The sequence below is a fragment of the Hemiscyllium ocellatum genome, chromosome 39 (genome assembly GCF_020745735.1).
Source record: "Hemiscyllium ocellatum isolate sHemOce1 chromosome 39, sHemOce1.pat.X.cur, whole genome shotgun sequence".
NCBI classification, from domain to species: Eukaryota; Metazoa; Chordata; class Chondrichthyes; order Orectolobiformes; family Hemiscylliidae; genus Hemiscyllium; species Hemiscyllium ocellatum.
This window is the reverse complement of record NC_083439.1, coordinates 3958389-3977729: the sequence shown is the minus strand read 5'-3', so window position 1 is coordinate 3977729 and position 19341 is coordinate 3958389. Positions and strand designations below refer to the sequence as shown.

General features: G+C 38.2%; 1 protein-coding gene across 2 annotated transcripts in view; it reads right to left on the bottom strand.

The window, feature by feature from the left end:
• The window catches only part of LOC132834167 (CTD small phosphatase-like protein 2), an 81884-nt gene that overhangs the window by 33642 nt on the left and 28901 nt on the right, over positions 1-19341 (bottom strand). For both annotated transcript variants that reach the window (XM_060852828.1, XM_060852829.1), the window contains 5 exons: positions 17616-17720; positions 13867-14073; positions 10301-10442; positions 5687-5821; positions 4034-4255 (listed from right to left, as the gene is read on the bottom strand). In XM_060852828.1, coding sequence (XP_060708811.1) covers positions 4034-4255; positions 5687-5821; positions 10301-10442; positions 13867-14049 — 682 coding nt within the window. In that variant the 5' untranslated portion in view covers positions 14050-14073; positions 17616-17720. The remainder of the gene's footprint in view (positions 1-4033; positions 4256-5686; positions 5822-10300; positions 10443-13866; positions 14074-17615; positions 17721-19341) is intronic.

Sequence of the window (19341 nt, the reverse complement as noted above, 5' to 3'; positions counted from 1 at the left end):
TTTCGGTTTCTTAAATAACAGACACATATTTTTCTCATAGTTGTTATTAAATCACAGATTTAATGCCATGAATGTGAAACTTTGTTTAACTGAATGAAAACTGTGAGTGGTATAAAGAAGAACCTAGGCCAGTGCCAAAAATCAGATAATAGATTCACACATATGAGCATGTTATGGTGAGACAATGCAGGTAGGCAGCGCATGGTGAGTTCAGCAGCTCACTATATTCCTCAGTAAAAATACCTGGCAAATAAAGATAATGAGGGAGTACTCACTTCTACTGTTTTCAGTGCCCAAATAATACTACAGATTAATTAAGAGGTGCTCAAGATCATGGAGGATTTCTATAGAGCATACAGCATAAAGAAAATAATTAGAAGATAATGAATAAAAGTAATTGCCAGAAAAACAGAGGCAAAATAAGGATTTTTAAAAAGTAGGGAATTAGGATCTGGAACACAATGCCTGAAGCAAATTCAACTCTGTCTTTCAGGAAGGAATTGGATATACACATAGAAAGGAAATAAGTAGAGCAATCTAAGAAACTGAATGAATAATGGAGCGGGAAAGAGATGGCATGGTATGTTAAATATGGTAGACTACTCTGGAACTTTTGATCACATGTAATCCAGGTGAGCTGGCAAATTGGATACACAATCTGCTTGATGGTAGGAAGCAGATGGTAATACTGGAAGGTTGGTTGCCTGACTGGAAGTCTGTGACTATCGGAGTGCCTCATTGGTCAGTCCTGGGCCCATTAAGGTTTGTTACCTATATCGATGGTTTGGATGAGAACATACAAGGCATGATTAATAAGTTTGCAGATGACACTAAAATATACGGTATTGTGGACAGTGAGGAAGGTTAGCAGAAATTTCAGCAGGATCTTGATCAGCTGGGAAAGTGGGATAGAAAGTGGCAAATGGAGTTTCATATAGATAAGTGTCAGGTCTTGCATTTTGTCAAGTCAAATCAAGATAGGAATTATATGGTGAATGGTAAGGCCTTAAGGAATGTATTGGAACAGAAGATCTTGGGAGTTCAGGTTCACAATTGCCTAAAAGTCGAGTCACAGGTAGACAGAATAGTGAAGGGGTCTTTTGGCACACTGGCTTTCACCAGCCAGTGACTGAGTATAAAAGGTGGGAAGTTATGCTGCAGTTATACAGGATGTTGGTGAGGTACACTTGGTGCATTATGTTCAGTTTTGTTTGGTTCTGTTCGCCGAGCTGGGAATTTGTGTTGCAGACATTTCGTCCCCTTTCTAGGTGACATCCTCAGTGCTTGGGAGCCTCCTGTGAAGCGCTTCTGTGATGTTTCCTCCGGCATTTATAGTGATTTGTATCTGCCGCTTCTGATTGTCAGTTCCACCTGTCCGCTGCAGTGGTCGGTATATTGGGTCCAGTTCGATGTGCTTATTGATTGAATCTGTGGAGGAGTGCCATGCCTCTAGGAATTCCCTGGCTGTTCTCTGTTTGGCTTGTCCTATAATAGTAGTGTTGTCCCAGTCGAACTCATGTTGTTTGTCATCTCAGTGTGAGGCTATTAAGGATAGCTGGTCATGTCGTTTCGTGGCTAGTTGGTGTTCATGGATGCGGACTGTTAGCTGTCTTCCTGTTTGTCATTGGTAGTGTTTTGTGCAGTCCTTGCATGGAATTTTGTACACTGCATTGGTTTTGCTCATGCTGGGTATCGGGTCCTTCGTCCTGGTGAGTTGTTGTCTGAATGGTTGTTGGTTTGTATGCTGTTATGAGTCCTAGTGGTCGCAGTAGTCTGGCTGTCAGTTCAGAAATGTTTTTGATGTATGGTAGTGTGGCTAGTCCTTTGGGTTGTGGCATGTCCTCATTCCATTGTCTTTCCCTTAGGCATCTATTGATGAAAGTGCGCGGGTATCCGTTTTTGGCGAATACATTGTAGAGGTGTTCTTCTTCCTCTTTTTGCAGTTCTGGTGTACTGCAGTGTGTTGTGGCCCTTTTGAACAGTGTCCTGATGAAACTTCTTTTGTGTGTGTTGGGGTGGTTGCTTTCGTAGTTTAGGACTTGGTCTGTGTGTGTGACTTTCCTGTATACCTTTGTGGTGAATTCTCCGTTCGGTGTTCTCTGTACCATCACGTCTAGGAATGGGAGTTGAGACTTGGACAACACTACTATTATAGGACAAGCCAAACAGAGAACACCCAGGGAATTCCTAGAGGCATGGCACTCATCCACAGATTCAATCAATAAGCACATCGACCTGGATCCAATATACCGGCCACTGCAGCGGACAGCTGGAACTGACAACCAGAAGCGGCAGGTACAAATCACTATAAATGCCGGAGGAAATATCACAGAAGCGCTTCACAGGAGGCTCCCAAGCACCGAGGATGTCACCTAGACAGGGGACGAAACGTCTGCAACACAAATTCCCAGCTCGGCGAACAGAACTACAACAACGAGCACCCGAGCTACAAATCTTCTCCCAAACTATGTTCAGTTTTGGTCACCTTGCTGTAGGGAGGATGTTATTAAACTGGAAAGAGTGCAGAAGAAATTTACAAAGATGCTGCCAGGACTCAGGGTCCGAGCTAGAGGGAGAGGTTGGACAAGCTAGCACTTTTTCCTTTACAGCTGATGAGACTGAGGGGAGACCTTGTAGAAATGTATGAGATCATAAAAGGCATGGATAGGGTGAATGATTCAGTCTTTTTCTAGAGTTGGGGAATTGAGGATGAGAAGACATGAGTTTAAGTTTGGAGAGGAAAGAATAAAAGGGAATCTAAGGGGCAACTTTTTTTAACACAGAGTGGTACACACATGGAATGAAATGCCAAAGGAAGTGGTTGAGGCAGGTATATTTAAAAGGCATTTTGACAATTACATTGATAGGAAGGGATTAGGGGAAGGATATGGGCCAAGTACAGGTAAATGGGGTTAGTGTGGACAGACATTTTGGTCAACATGGACCAGTTTGGACCGAAGGGCCTGTCTCTGTGCTGTAGGACTCTACAATTCCATATGACTCTAAGTCAAATGGTCTCCTTCCTTCTGTTTTATATAATTTTATCCTACTTTCTGGATGTGGTAGAAGATAGGGAAAGTCTCTGTGACTGAGCTGAATTAAATTGAAGTGTGTCAATTTTGCATGGCAGATCTGGCAATCTAACATATAAGGTAGAAAGATCCACAACAATTCCAATTCACTGTTGACAACTGACCATCAGCTTGACTAGTGGTGGGATCTGAAGGACAGATTAATCACTGATGGCTACATTCCTATTTCACTTAAGATCAGTTCCCTATCAGAAGCAGTTCAAGTAACCCAAAACTATTTTAAAAACATAAAACATGATTGTTGTTCTAAAAATGTACAATTTTAATGGGTTAAGCTCCAGCAGATCCTTGATCAGCACACTTCAGTGTTCTCAAGTCTCAATTCTTAACTGTGACCACTTCTGTAAGATAGGCTCAGGATCTCTCGGAATGAAGGTGTGCAAAGTAGTTCAGACAAACATAAACTCATGGATTTCTACGTAGTTTATAATCCTGATGTATAATGATGAGTTTTATCATATCTCAGTGAATCAAATTTAAAATAAAGGATATAGGCAATCTGCAAAATGCAATAAACTTTTATTACTGAGTCAGCCAGTGTGTTTTTTTAAAATTACTAATAAGTAACACTGACACAGCATGGCTAGAACCATTAAACTGCTTTATTAAACATGGCTAGTGGGAACTTACAATCTGAAAAAACTAAATTAAATGTCAATGCCCTTCATTAGTGAAGGAATTCAACTAACTACTGACTTTAACTTAGTGTAAAGTCTGCTTTCATAGCCATTTTATAGAAAATTCAATCATTTAAGAATATGGCTGATCTCCCACAGAAAAGAGCTTGAGATCATAATGACATAGTCTGGTATCTCTAGATTTCTGAAGTAGACATGCAGAGTATGATTTACGTCCCACGACAATTTACCTGCAGATTAAAAGGCTCATTCGTTAAGAGAATTTGCAAAACAAAGAACTATTAAATTAACTAGTTAATGTACCTGGCATCGGATGAAGTTCATTGGTGACTTCATCCTCGACATTATCTGAACTGCTGTCAGGAGACAAATGTGATTGCGCTGTCACTGCCTGGCCAGAATACAGTCCTCCAGTGGCCGACGTTGCTGTACTTGTTGTGATCTCATCCACCTGTTCCAATTCCAGTTGCTTAACAATTTCTTCAGCCTCTACTGCCTGACCTGGAGAGTCAGAACCCGATGTTCCTGTAAATATTCATAAGTATAAAATCATATTACTTAATGAAAGGGTCATTCACCGAAGTGCATTCATCATCACCCTTTGAAATTATGCATATTCACCAAAGCATTGCAGCCAGAAGGGCTATAGAAAGAAACAATATTAGGAAAACTATAGTTTGCTAATAGCACTTTTCCCTCCAGATCAGAAGTTTCATTTCATGACGGGAGAACATAATCAGGCTTGACATTTCATTATGGAAGTCTGTCACATGCACTGGTCTTTGCAAGAACTGATTCCATGACAGATTCAAAGAAGCTCCATTTGAAAAAAAATCCATCTTTGACATCTAAAAGTCAAGTTGGGTACTTATCCCTCAGTACTTTACAGGATATTGCTACCTGTGAAGCTGACATGCTTGCTAACATAAGTCACAGCATTTTAAAGCGCCTTCAAGACAACGTTAGAGAGGTAAGATAAGGCTTTCTATTATCCACAAAGACACAGTAACAAAGTCCAACAACAGAAAATATTTTCTGCACACTCCCAACTTCGGCCTCCAATATTGTTCAACATGAGCTTGAGAAAGTAGACCTGATCTTTTGATTTGGCACTTTAGCACATTCCAGAGTCAACAACGAACTAAACAATTTCAGATTGTCATTCCAACTTTCTTTTTGTTTTCCTTGTATTCTCTGCTTTACTTTGTTTCTGGATGGCTTCCTCCAGACTTAAGTTTTGTTCCTTTCTTACCCTACAACACTCACTTTTGCCTTGCAGTCACCCATATTGTCACATAAATTCCCCTCTTTATCTTATCACAGCTTCCCTCAATCTTACCTTTACCAGCACCGCCACACCAGAAAATATATCACCCACCAATGATTTTGAATATTAAATTGTGAGTAGTTTGATAGATCAATTAAGGATGAAACATTTCTTCTGACAAGTTTATGATAATTGAAAATAAGTTGCAAAAGAATGACAGAAAATGAAGAGACAATTCTTTATTCAGGGGCTGTTGCATGCAAGACAGGCCAAATTGCCATCTTCAATACTGTATGATTTCAATACAGTAAATAATTAAGCATACCATATCAAATTCAGTCAAATAAATATGTGCAGTTTGTTGACATTAAAGTGGCTCTAGTTCAATTGGACTACAGGACTCTCATTAGACAGAGAGAGAGATGACTTTGGTGGCTTAACCTGAGGGCTGCCATGCCTGAGGTGAAGGGAGAAGTTGAGGAAATGTGGGAAATCAACTCGTGCTGTTACCACCATTCTGCAAACCAATGATCCAGCCAACTGAGCTAACCAATGTCTTTGCTGACCTTATCAAGGCATCTTAAAACAAAAACGCACAAACACACTACATCACATAATTTACATCAGTGGATAAAAATTTTACAAATGCCCATCTGCTTTGGTCATAGGTATTTAATTTCATACTTTACCATTTTTGTTTGCTGGTGAGAAGAAACTGAAAACAGGAGAAAAGATAGTTCCCAATAAGGCAGTTCGTGGAGGGCTGACCACATCATTAACAATCGGTAGTTTCCCATTTTGTTTACTGCTGTAGCCTATCGTCTCTAAAAAAAATAAATAGACTTTAAAATTTGATGCGAACATTGCACAGAAGTAAATGATTAATGAAAGTGTAATGCTGCTTCAGTCTTCCACAAGTCAAAATAAAGTATATGTTTCAGGGTAGGGAGAGAGGAGGAAAGAAAGGTGGCACATTGTATAGTTTAAACTTGCACAATATTTTGTCATGTCCACAGCGGTCACTATTACTTCAGAGTGTAAGATTCGCTGTTCCATGCAAATCCATTTTACAACATATCTGGAGAAGCACAGAATTCTGTAAAACCAAAAGTTTTATTGGGCTATAACAGCAATACAGATTTATATAGCATCTTCATCATAGTAAAATATTCCCTACAAATCATACAGTCAGATGCCTATCAAAGCCTTGTAACAACATTCAGTATCTTTCTAATCAATCACATTGTTTGAGACTGAACTGATCGCACATTCTCCTAAAAAGCAATTCTACAACAACACCCAATCACAATGTCAGCACCCTGACCACTATTGAATGAACACTATCTAATGACTGCATTTGATGTAGTTATAAATTAGTTAAATGCACACTGTCATTAATACATCTTAATTTAGTTCACATCTCCATTCCAAATGTTCAGACTTTTGCTCGCGCTCTCTGCTCCAATCCTGCATAAATACTTAGCACCCACAACATTCACATGTGGCCCACCTGTCCGTGTCAGATCCCAACTTTCTCAAACTATCACCCACTCCAATGTGGCTTGGCCTCAGAAACAGAGCACTGAAGAGCTAGGCTGCATGCTGTCTGACGGGCTTAAACATTTTCAAACAGAAATCTCAGCAATGTCTGCAGGGAAGGATGTAGAGAATTCTTTATACCATGGCTCAACCATCCCCAGACTTTTGGTCGACACAACAGCAAGCACTGAAAACGGTAGGTAACTATCCCTAAATCCAAAACTCATTACCTAATTATGACAGATGCCACACGGGAGGTAAATTACTTGTCTGACCTGGTATATGGAATAATGCATCATTTGGCAGTTTGTATATGTGGAATAATTACAACGAAAGCTGATCTATCACTAAGAGTTATGCACAAAAAGCAAAGAGAATTGGCGACATAGCAAAGGAAAGGTGCAAGGCACAGTAAAGCAGAGAGGAAAAACCAGGAAGGCTTATGGTGAAGGGTAGAGAAAGAGTGAAATTTTATATAAACAGGGTAAAAAGAATGGAAATGAAAGAGGGAAGACTTATTTTTATCTTTCGTCATGAGCAATGCTAAAGGATGCCAACCAGTTTTACATACCACGGATTAAACTTTACAGAATAATCAAGGGAAGGTACACAATACTCACTGAGGAATAAGAAAACTATGAATGGTCCATTTAAAAAATCACCATAAAAATGTTTAAAATGGAATCAGAGACCCTGAATTCGTTTGCATTTATGAACCAAATTGAAAGCTTTCCAACTAAAACACTTCTTACCCTCATTATTTTGAGAGGAAAACATAGTCAGGAATTGCCTCTAAGATTTCTCCTATCCACATTGCATCAAATGAGAGAAAACACAGAAACCTCCAAAAACTATGGAAAATCTGTTGGATTTAGATCGATATTGCTCAAATTTATTTTTTCATGTATTCACTCACAGGATGTGGGCACTGCTGACAAGGCCAGCATTTATTGCCCATCCTTAATTGCCCTTGAGAAGGTGTTGGTGAGCTGCCTTCTTGATCTGCTGCAGTCCATGTGGTAACAGCCTATGTAGTCCAATTGGGTACAAGCTTGCTTACAACGCATATAGCTCACTTTTAACAGCACCTTAAGCATCACTGAAATGAAAGAGAAAATATTTACACAGAACAAACTTGCTCGAGTAAAATATCCAGCAAAGTTAAGTTCCAAGGCTGGTGGATTTATAAACAAGAATTGGAATCAAATACTCTACACTGCTCTTTATATTCAGCATTAAGGGTAGGAAAACCTTTTTACTGATCGGACTACATTGGTTGTGGGGCAGTTATTCACAGTGGTGAGTTAACACACAGATTATCTGAATGCTTATTCCTTCATTTCTCAGAGGTCAGCTTTTGTTTCAAATCCTGTTCAAGATATATTGACTCATTGAAAACATCTAGCCCTCTTAGCATCTCTTAATAAAGCAGGATTTATAATTGAAAATTCTGTATAGTGTGTTTTTATTTCTTGGAAAGTAGAAGGTTGTTTGCTCAGGAAAGTAAAATGATCGCTTAATAAAAATATTACAATAAGGCAGGTACCTGAAGGAGGAGAACGTGACAGCACAATCTTGTTATGTCTAAGCCAACATATGACCTGATTAAACACTCTGGTTTCATACATGTTGCAGGTACCATTAAATTTTTTTCCACTTTTTGTCAATTATCCCAACTACTGCTGAAGTTACTAAGTTACACTGATTGTATAATCTACAGAACATATAACATGAACAACAAATATATATTCCGAAACTACAAATTTAAAGGATATTTTTGCTTAATTCCCCCCTTAAGGGTTCATTTGAGGTCATGCTCAGCAAGTATTCATTTAAACTACTTGAAAATTTTCCCAAGTGCATGCAATTCAAGTATTGTACATCTTCTCTCAACCTCATTCTTAAGAAAGAGTTTGATTACCTACCTCCAAGTGCAGTAAAACATTTACACATCTTTCACTGTACAGGGCTCAAGAGGCTGCTCTTGCCTTATTGGACTCTACATTAATTTTCTCAGACTATCTGACCTTCCACTGGTTTTAACTTATAAATGGATTTGCTGTCAATTGCCTTGATTTAAGCTGTGCAAATTAGCCCCATCAGATGCCATTTGTTCAAGGTATTGGCATAGTTCTTTAGATGCTTCAGAACAATCTTTTCTGATTGCTATACAATATTAAAGTGCCTCCCAAAAACATATATCACAGAATAGGGAGCAAATGCATCACACTCAAATGTAACGTGGTAAGTTTAACAGGGAACATATGGTAACTAAAATGCAAAATGGATGCGACTTTGAGAGTGAAGATCTTCTGAAGTTAGAAATAATTCTATTTTTGGAAGAATAAAAATTTTCTACTAAGGTGAGCTTTACAAATACCCAGTATTATAATGACACAGGAGCTCCTCAATCTTGAAGTTGAATGCTTAAAGTGAGAAGTGTTTCATTTTTCATTTTAATGAGAACAAATCAAATAGAATGTAAAAGAATATAAATAAAATAATAAAAATTGAAGAGATTATAACTTAAAATATTTTAAAAATGCAATAGCTTCCACCAATAGAAATTCTCCTAATCAATGTCTACTTCCTTTAAAAGAGATGATTTGTCAAGATGCTGTTTCAACTTCCAAAGAAGCTGTCACTGTTATTAATGAATCCAGTGGAGAGGAGAAATTTCTTTAACCAGAGAATAGTCAAAATATAGAACTCGCTACCACAAGGCATAGTTTTGGCAAATAGCATATAATTGTTTAAGGGATAATCATGCAGGTGGAAGAAATAGAGCAATATATTGATAGGTTTAGAAAAGACTTGTGTAGAATCTAAAAACTGACATGCTCCTTTGGGACCTCATGACCAGCTTCTATGCTAGAAATATTTAGGAATACCTTTAACTTTGTAAATCATTCTTCAGCGCATCATGCAGAAGGATGGCTCTCAAATGGCATCTGAAATTAATGTACACATTTCAAAATGGTACATTAATGAGGTCTTAAGATTATGATGCTTTGGGATTGTGTCTTTAACTGAAGGTAGAATGCAAAGAGTCATGTGGCCTGTTTTGAAGCCTGTCTTACAATAAACTTAGGTGGCTTGATTATTAGAAATTAAAGGGGACTCAGACCGTTTTACTGGATGGTAAATACAAGACAGATGGAGGCAATGACATGTGGTTCATGCTGCCACAAAGATGGGCTTTGAAATGGGAAGGGATTCTAAGATATCTTTGAAACCTCAAACAATGAGAGAGACAGCAGTTATAAGCAGCAAACCGTTTCTCGTCACCATTCAGTATTGCAGATGGTAGCTCGTGCTTGAACAGACCAAATTCACGAAGCATTGAAACAAGGCTTAAAAAATTCTCTGGACTTCGAAAAAGAAAACTTGCAACAAAATAAAACTTCATTGTGAAAGATAGTTCTGAGATTAAAAACATTCAAGCTGAGGTATGAGAAGAACAGAAAGAACTGTTGGGTGCTAAAAAACAATGAGTTTGTTTCCAGAATTGAATACCTACTTAGAAGGAGAGTGTAAAATATGCATACAAAGTACATTTTTGGTTTTGGTAAGTAAAGGAATGTTCTACTTTGTGATTTAAAGCAGAAGTTGTCTACAAATAGTTTTTTGTTACAGTATAAGTCTTAAAACATGAAATCTTACCATGTAACCGTTTCAAGTCGCAACTGTAAGATTTTCTTCTTAAAAGTTCAGTCTCTAAGAAGATTGCTATACAACAAATGACAGAAATTGTCTCCACTGACCTCCATTCATCTGACTTTTCCGCCTTACTCTGGAGATTGGTTTGTTGGGTTTTGGGCCAGAATGAGGTGTTGATGTGATCATATTATCATCTAGGTCACAATCAAGTCTACATTTTTTTTTCGGAGGATTCTCTGCTTCTGCCTGTGGATTGGACATCAAAATAACGTTTGAATATACGTTCATTTTAGTGCCTTTGATACTTTATTCAAAATGCACTTCTCACATGAACACACTGGTTCCTTTGTTAAGTCCAAAGCAACTGCAAAATCATAGACACTTATGGTATTCAAAGAGTGTCAAATTTCCCAACTTCTGAACACTTCACTATATTTGCTCCAAATAATTAAGATTTTAAACTATTCCATACTGTCCCTTAGGCCAACATGTATTCTTCAAGATATTTTCTGGATTTCTAAGCCATCTCCAACAGAATGGCAACTCATGGCCAGTGAATGATAGGTTTTTGAGACTACAGCTCAAGACTAAGGGCAGCACGGTGTCTCAAAGGGCAGCACTGTGGCTCAGTGGTTAGCACTGCTGCCTCACAGCAGCAGGAACCCGGGTTCAATTCCAACCTCGGGCGACTGTCTGTATTGAGTTTGCATGTTCTCTCTGTCTGTGTGTGTTTCCACCACATGCTCCAGTTTCCATCAACAGTCCCAAGATGTGAAAGTTCAGATTAGGAACCATAGTGATCAGGGCTGGGTAGGTTAGGTGCATAAGCCATGGGAAATGCGGAGATATGATAGGGAGGGAGGGGGGGGGGGTGGGTCTGGGTAAGATTCTGCTCATAGTGTCGGTGTGGACTTGTTGGGCCAAATGGCCTATATCCACACTGGGGAGAACACAATGATGATAATTATCTTTCCCTCTCCTACAACAGCAGGAAAGTGAGGGAGGAATCTAGTTTTTCTGCAAAAGCAAAGTTGTATTAAACAGAACTGTAACAGGACAATCAGTATCAATGTGCCTTTATTAAACATTGCAGTTTTATGCAAACTTTTAAGTAGTTATATGCACACTGAAATGTACAGCATTAACAGAAACATTAATACAGCATTTCATTTTATTAAATTGATTAAATCCTTCATCTCAACAATCCAATAAAGCATTCATATATAAAACCTAATAAAAAAGTATTGATTGAATTCCAAGGTTTTGAATCAAAGTATTAAGTAGGTCAAAGGACTGTTGTAGAATCCCAGGTTCCAGTCACACCTATTCCTGAGGAGTGTCATAATGTGTCGGAACAGGCTGATTAAATATAGCTATAAGCTGGTCAATACCAGAAGGTACTCAGATCAAAGATTTCATTGCTTTATGCTTCATTGTTCCTTTAAGACTTTAATGCCAATTTATGAAACTGTTCTCCAAATAAATCTTTTCCAATAAGAGGTTTTTAAAAATGACAATCTCAGTTCCAGTTAGTTTGTGCAATGCTCAACCCTAATCAAAATCCTGCAAGAGAAATGTGTTAAGTTAAGCTGTCCAAATAAGAAATTCATGACATTCAACGAACTTTAATCAATGGCTTTTTGCTTTAGAATTGCAATATTACTAGGCAACCAAAGTCTAGTTTCTGGAACTGACTTTTCATTCTATCATTAAACCAAATTCTTCACGCAGCATGCAATATAATCACTTTGCACAATAACATTATTTGTACATCTTAGAGCATCGTATAACAATCATCAAATTCATGTTATTTTTAAATCAAAGTAATATCTTTACTGTTCTTAATGGAAGACTTCACCTTAGCTTGCATTAACCTCCTGTCAATACAACAGCCAAACAACAGATTTAAAAATATAAAAAAAGGAGCAAGAATAGGCCATTTGACCATCACTATTATTGAACATGCCCAATGCTGAGTTTCTATCTCAGTGCTATATTTCCACTACAAACCAGCTTATTCCTTGCAGACAGATAATGAATTATGAGGTGTAGTGGGAGTCGAAATGAAGAGAATAATGCCTCAAATTTCTCAATCTGTAAAGCTATCAGGAACTCTTAAAATATGATTTTACATAAATCAGATTATCCAGGCATTAATTCGGACTCTCCCCAGTTTGAGTCAAAAAGTGTGGTGCTGGAAAAGCACAGCCGGTCAGGCAGCATCGAAGGAGTAAGAGAGTCAATGTTTCGAGCATAAAGCTCTTCATCAGCTCCTCGGATGCTGCCTGACCAGTTATGCCTTTCTAGCACCACAATTTTTGGCTCTGATCTCCAACATCTGCTGTCCTCACTTTCTCCCGTTTGAGCTGTGTACATGGCATATAATAATGGTCATCAATTGGTTGAATTCTTTTTTTCAATTCACCTTAAGATGGCAGATAGTACCTACTAGGCAAGTACCAATGACAGGTAAAAATGCAGATGCTGAAAACCAGATTTTGGATTAGTGGTGCTGGAAGAGCACAGCAGCTCAGCAGCATCCAAGGAGCAGTGAAATTGACATTTCGGGCAAAAGCCCTTCATCAGGAATAAAAGATTTATTCCTGATAAAGGGCTTTTGCCCAAAACGTCGATTTCGCTGCTCCTTGGATGCTGCTGAACTGCTGTGCTCTTCCAGCACCACTAATTCAAGTACCAATGACAGACCATAGTTTAGGGTGAGCTTTCTTCTTTTGAGACTTGGGACCAAATGCAATTCAGATAATGAGATACAATATTTACTCAGTACTCTTACCATAATGGTAAGAGTCCTGAGTAAATATTGTATCTCATTATCTGAATTGCATAACGGTAAGAGTCCCACACGATTTTTTAAAAAATCCAACCTGGTTGCTAGTGGATCAGAAACTACAGTTCAAAATATCAATTAATTGGTAATATTTTGGAAAGACCTTGATAAAAATCACAACATTTGGTACAGGAAGAGGAAATATTCAATTTCTTTTTCTGTCAGAAGAAGCATTTTTGACTGGGTCAGAAAAGCTCTGGGCACCACTGACCCTGAGAAGCCAAACTGAAAGGTTTCCAATCCCTAAAGCCAAAACGTTCATATTGCAGTAAACAAGTAAAGTAACAAAAAGCAAATTTATTATGGTTTTGGCCAAGTGTCTGAATGAATGACAGAGCATCTTAACACTTTAATGCAACGGCAAAGCATACAACAATTAAGGATAAGAAAAAGCAAACTTATTTCCTTCCAAAGCACTAGGAAGTTTTCCCAAAGTCTAATGTTTAAAGCATAGGAGACTGTTCAGCCTAATGTGTCCATATTGGTTGACAAAGATCATACTGCACTAAAAATAAAACAAATGTAGTTAATCTCCAGTTTATTTAATCTCCAGACAGGGGCAAGTAACCAGGTTAAAATCATCAGAACAGAAGAGCATTTAAGATCATGCAGCAAAGACAAATGAATACAGCACTAGTACATCTCAAGCTACATGTATCTTAATGTCCTTGCCATTCTTTTCCTCCTCTGATTTCTTTCTTACACTCTGAATGTCTGCAGAGCTCCAGTGTAAAGTGTGGTTAATTTCAGTTATGTCAGTCTGTTTACAAAACACAATTCTGATATTCAGTAACAACACCCACAGCTATGTGATTTCCATACCTTTGTAGCAGTTCCTCGAATAAGTCTTTTAATTGATGAGAGCAAACCAGTTTCCTTTTTCTGTGGTTTTGCCCCCATAATAGGTATTGAATCATCTACATCTGAGCGCTTGCGTTTCTTGTCTGGTCGTGATGCATGGACAGGGTTGGTTTGCTGAGAAGGCTTTCGCATTCTCAGCCTCATTCTTAAAAGGTGTCACATGAACAACTGCAGGAATAGGAAAACAAACTTAATTGTCAATCAATACAAAACATACAAAAGTAACCAGTTGACCATCCCATGTAAAAATCAGCATGGAACCTGTGAACATTAAGTTAGAACTATCGAAATGGACCATTAAGATCATTCTTGCCCCCTACACTAAACTCATGCAGGAAAGGAGACAATGGAGAATCTCTTGATATTATTAAACATAAGAGTATAGCTCATTTTTAAGATTTTATTTTGCTGAAAAATAGACTTGATGTACAACTAGATTTCAGCTGCTGGAAGTCTGATTCTGCAGTTCTCTTTTCAGCCCAAAGGTAACACATGAATAACAAACACGCTTGTTTCCTCATCTAAAGAGAACTCTACAGTACATTCAAATGATGAAACAGCTGGATCAGATTTTCTGTATACTAAAATAGGTACAGTGGACTTATGAGAATTGGTTAATACATCAAACAAAATCTGATTTCACATTTATGCCAAATTTTTAACATGATGAACACTAACATTAAAGTTAGCAGCCTATCAAAATCATTACATCTTTAATCCTTTTCTAGTTTGCAACTAGAGTCACAGAACAAGAATTGAATAGTACTGGTGTAATAGCCAAAATAAATCACTCCCAAAATCAACACACAACTATTTCCCCAATAAAATAAAGCCACATGACTCCATTAACAAAGTACTCTATTTAAGTAAAGAATACAAAAATAATGTACAGATCAGCTACAAAATATTCAACAAAAAATTCATGACATATTGAAAATATATAAGGCAAGTGATTGAATACAAGAGGGTGCTGAAAATTAAGTTCCTGAAAATAAGTGGCAGAATGGGGTCACCATCAGAATTGAGATGCATTAGGAAACAACAGTTTGGTAATTACAGCAGTCAAATTGCATACTGATCATGTGCAAATCAAAGCAGGTCCATTTTCTGCACTGGAGACTTATTTTGCACATTAGAGACTAGCCCTTACAGTTGGAGTACTGTATATAACTTTCAACTTGTCAAATACATGACCCATTTCCATCACCATTGCAAAAAATATTGTTTCAATAAATGTTCAATTTTTTGAGACGATTAATCATCCTTGTTCAAGTTTCCTTTCTCCCATTTCATTATCGTACAAGCTGAAGCCACAGATAAGCTAAACAAAAATTGGGAAGATGGCAGTGTTCTGCAATTTCCACCAAGGCCATTCAACTCCCGGTGTCAACGCAGTTTCTGCCCAAACACAGACAACAAGCTGAATGACAGAGGTAAAGCACTACTATTCACCATCAGGGCAGCCTTTGAAGGGAGTATGGCATGAAGAAACACTGGAGAAATTGAAGTACGGGGAATTGGGGGAATTCTCCCTGCTGGGTGAAGTCACACCAAGCAAAGAAAAATAGTTGTGTCTTTTAGAGGCTAGGAGTTCCTCAGGATAGTGTGCTCGGCTCAAACATCTTCAGCTGCTTCAATGACCATCCCTCCAACAAAAGATCAGAAGTGGGGATGTTCATGAATGATTGCACAACATCCAACACCATCTGCGACTGAAATAGCCCCTTCATATATACACCAAGACCTGGACAATATCTGGGCTTGAGTCCCTAAGCAGCAAATAAGGTATATAAGTGCCAATAACCAGCTCCAACAAGAGAAATTCTATCCATCTTCCCTTGACACTCAATGCCATTACCATAATTAAATCCCTCATTATCAAATTAGGAGTTACCATGGAAGAGAAACTGACCTGGGACAGTCATATAAATTCTGTACCTACAAGAGCAGGCGAGAATCTGTTGGTAATGTTGTAAATAACACATCATCTGACTTGCTAAAGCTTGTCCATCACCCACAATATGAAATGCAACAACTTATCAAAAGTTCTTTCAATGGCCTATTCCATAGCAGCAACCTGTAGCATCTAAAAGAACAAGGGGATACATCTACATCAGAAAACACCCCCTCCACAAAAGGCCCAGTCAGCTGGACTTGGAACTACATCTCCCTCCATTCCAAAGAAAAATGCAGCTGTTCAAGAAAGCAGCTCACCATCACCTTCTCAAGGACATTTGGGGGGCAATAAATGATGGTCTTACCAGAGATGTACACATTTTGTGGATGAACATTTGAAAATGCTGCTATTTTTGGTGAAGGTTTCTCAACTGAGCAGAAAAATTAACCACAGTTTCAATTCACAGAAATGCCTCCTTTGCTCAACTCTTCCTACCCCCTACCCAATACATTTGAACCCAAATTTGATAAAAGCACCAAGCACATTCCCTTTGCCTATGAAACATCCATGTAACTCAAGCAACAAGAAACTGTGCCATTTATGGTAAGCAATGGTCAGTTCTGCTGTGAAATTAAGCCACTGGCAACTATGTAGACAAAGATATAAAATTCTGTTCACTTGGGGCATTTTCACCTTAAAACTCTTGTACAGAGTACAAATACAACTGAAAATAGTTGGGTCAAATGACCTGCTTTTGTGCTGTAAACATAATTAATTCTACACAAGTACAAGACTTGAACTCAATACCACACTATGTCAAGGTCAACTCTCAAAAGAGACAATCAAACAATTAAAATTATTAAACTGAATCTGAAAAACATACCAACTGGGAAAGACAATTTTATTAATATTAAACACTCCTAATTTGATGAAGTTATGCAACAGAATAATTAGGCAGTATTACTTCTACAAGGTGCCTCATGGTAGATTGGTTAGCAAGGTTAGATCACACAGAATAGAGGGAGAACTAGCTATTTGGATACAGAACTGAGAACTAGCTCAAAGATAGAGACAGAGGGTGGTGGTGTTGATGGTGTGTTGCTTTTTGGATTGCTTGTGATCAGTGGTATACCACAAGGGTCAGTGCTGGATCCACTACTTTTCATCATTTATGTAAATGATTTGGATGTGAACGTGGGAGGTATGGCTTGTAAATCTGCAAATGACACCAAAATTAGAGATGTAGAGGACAGCAAAGAAGGTTACCTCAGAGTACAATGGAATCTTGATCAGATGGGCCAATAGGCCAAGGAGTGGCAGATGGGAGTTTAATTTAGATAAATGTGAGGAGCTGCATTTTGGAAAGACAAATCAGGTAGGCCTTATAAACTTAATGATAAGCTCTGGGGAGTGTTGCTGAATAAAGAATGCAGGTTCATAGTTCTTTGAAAGTGGCATCAAAGGTAGGTAGTTTAGTTAAGAAGGCATTTGGTATGCTTGCCTTTATTGGTCAGTAAATGGAGTATAGGAGCTGGGAGGTCAGTTGTACAAGATACGGGTTAGGGCAGTATTGGAATACTGCATGCAATTCTGGTCTCCCTGCTATGGGAAGGATATTGTGAAACTTGATAGGGGCCAAACGCTGACAAAGGGGGCTAGATTTATTTAGGATACTTGGTCAGAATGCATAAGTTGAACTAAAAGATTTGCTTCTGTGCTGTACATCTCTGACTCTAAATATGTTTTTTTCAGCTATTGTGACACTTAAGAGTGATTCACGTGAGCAAAAATTAGATAATTTAATTTTACTTACAATGTAACAAAATAGTGCAGGCCAGGAGTGCTGCTTATTTTGACATCGGGAATGAATAGGTGAACAGCACGATACAGAAACAAGTCAAGTCACGTGGTGTGAAACCTAGTAACAGAAAAATTTAGAGTGAAGAATTCAGAGTACAATGAAGCCCACATTAGAAAATTTCCATGAATCTCGGGTAAAGTTTTACCATACACAGTTATCAAATTTTACTAATGACTTGCCTTATTATAAAACTACAAGATATACGTTCTGTCATGTCTTGTTAGGTTCCTTAACAAGAGCAGTTAGCAGAACATATGATCCGTGCGAAAGATTAACAAAATATTATTGTTCTGGAACCAAAACACAAGATTAATTTTCTGCCCCTTCTGTATGGGGAACCTGTAACATGGACTGACACTCCCACGCATCTTCTCCCACAGACCACTCTAACAAGTATCAACTTCAACTCCTAAAAATATGTACACTGGTATCATTAAGTGAAACATTTTTTCAAATCGTATATTGCAAATATGTTACAAAATGACCAAATTGCAGAGACAAATATAATATCAACACACCAGAGATAACTATAATGCAGTATCAAAGGAAAATATTGCAGTAAAATTACTTTAAAAAAAGCAGCACGGCTAGAATGAAACTCCCAACATTTAGGTAGGATGGATGGTTATTCATGACAACAGTAACAATCACAAAATAGAAATAGCCAACTCAGACTGACACTATATACCGGTAGCCAAAACATTCCATGGGATTTCTCGAAATTAGAACTCTAAGGGGTGAGCTGATGAGGTTTTTTTAACTATGAAAGGGCTTGTTAGAGTGGACTTGGAAAACAAACCTTGATTTGGAGGGGACAGCGAAACCAAGATCCATAAATATAAGATAACCCCTAACAAAAATCCAGCAGGGAAGTGAGGAAAAGATACAACACAGTGTTAGAATGTGCGCCTTGCTACCCAAGGAAGAGGTTGAGATGACGAGCAGAGATGCATTTATGAAGAAGCTAGATAAACACGAGTGAGAAAGGAATAGAAGGATATGTGGACGGGGTCAGTTGAAGAAATTCAGAAGGTGGTTTGTGTGAAGGACAAACACTGGCATGAAACTTGGGCCAAACAGCTTGTTACTGTTCTTGCTTTGGGGTCATCAGTATTACACACAGATTATGGCTATTACAAAGTACCCAAGAATATTACCAATTATGTCATCATTCACCTTCTCCCATTTAAAAGAAAACGTTCCCTCAACCCCCAAACTGACGCTGGGTTGCAGCTCTGTGGCTACACTATCTTCCACATAAAGTCACTGAATATTCAAATGAATCTCTCTTCCCACTATGACAATGGGAGACAAAGCACAGCCAAGTCTACTGTTGCCATCAAATGAAACTTCCCAGCAAGAACCACTGAGAAATTTAGTCATTCATGGCATAAACATGCTCAACACCCTTTTAGCACTCCATCAAGCCAGTTAACCACCTGACGCAATGTTTATAACTAAATTTAAAGAACATTATCAGGAGCACTGCTTTACTGATTAATGTGACCGAACAGGTCAAATGTAGTTTTGACTAAGTAGGAGTCCTCCAGCACAGGATCCAAGGACAACTCATAAATCCAATTGTAAACTGTACGCTCTTGAGACCTGCTCCGTGAAGTTTATGACTGCTGTAAATACTCTTGCATATAGATTTTGCAGCTGCTTTAGACTTCAACTT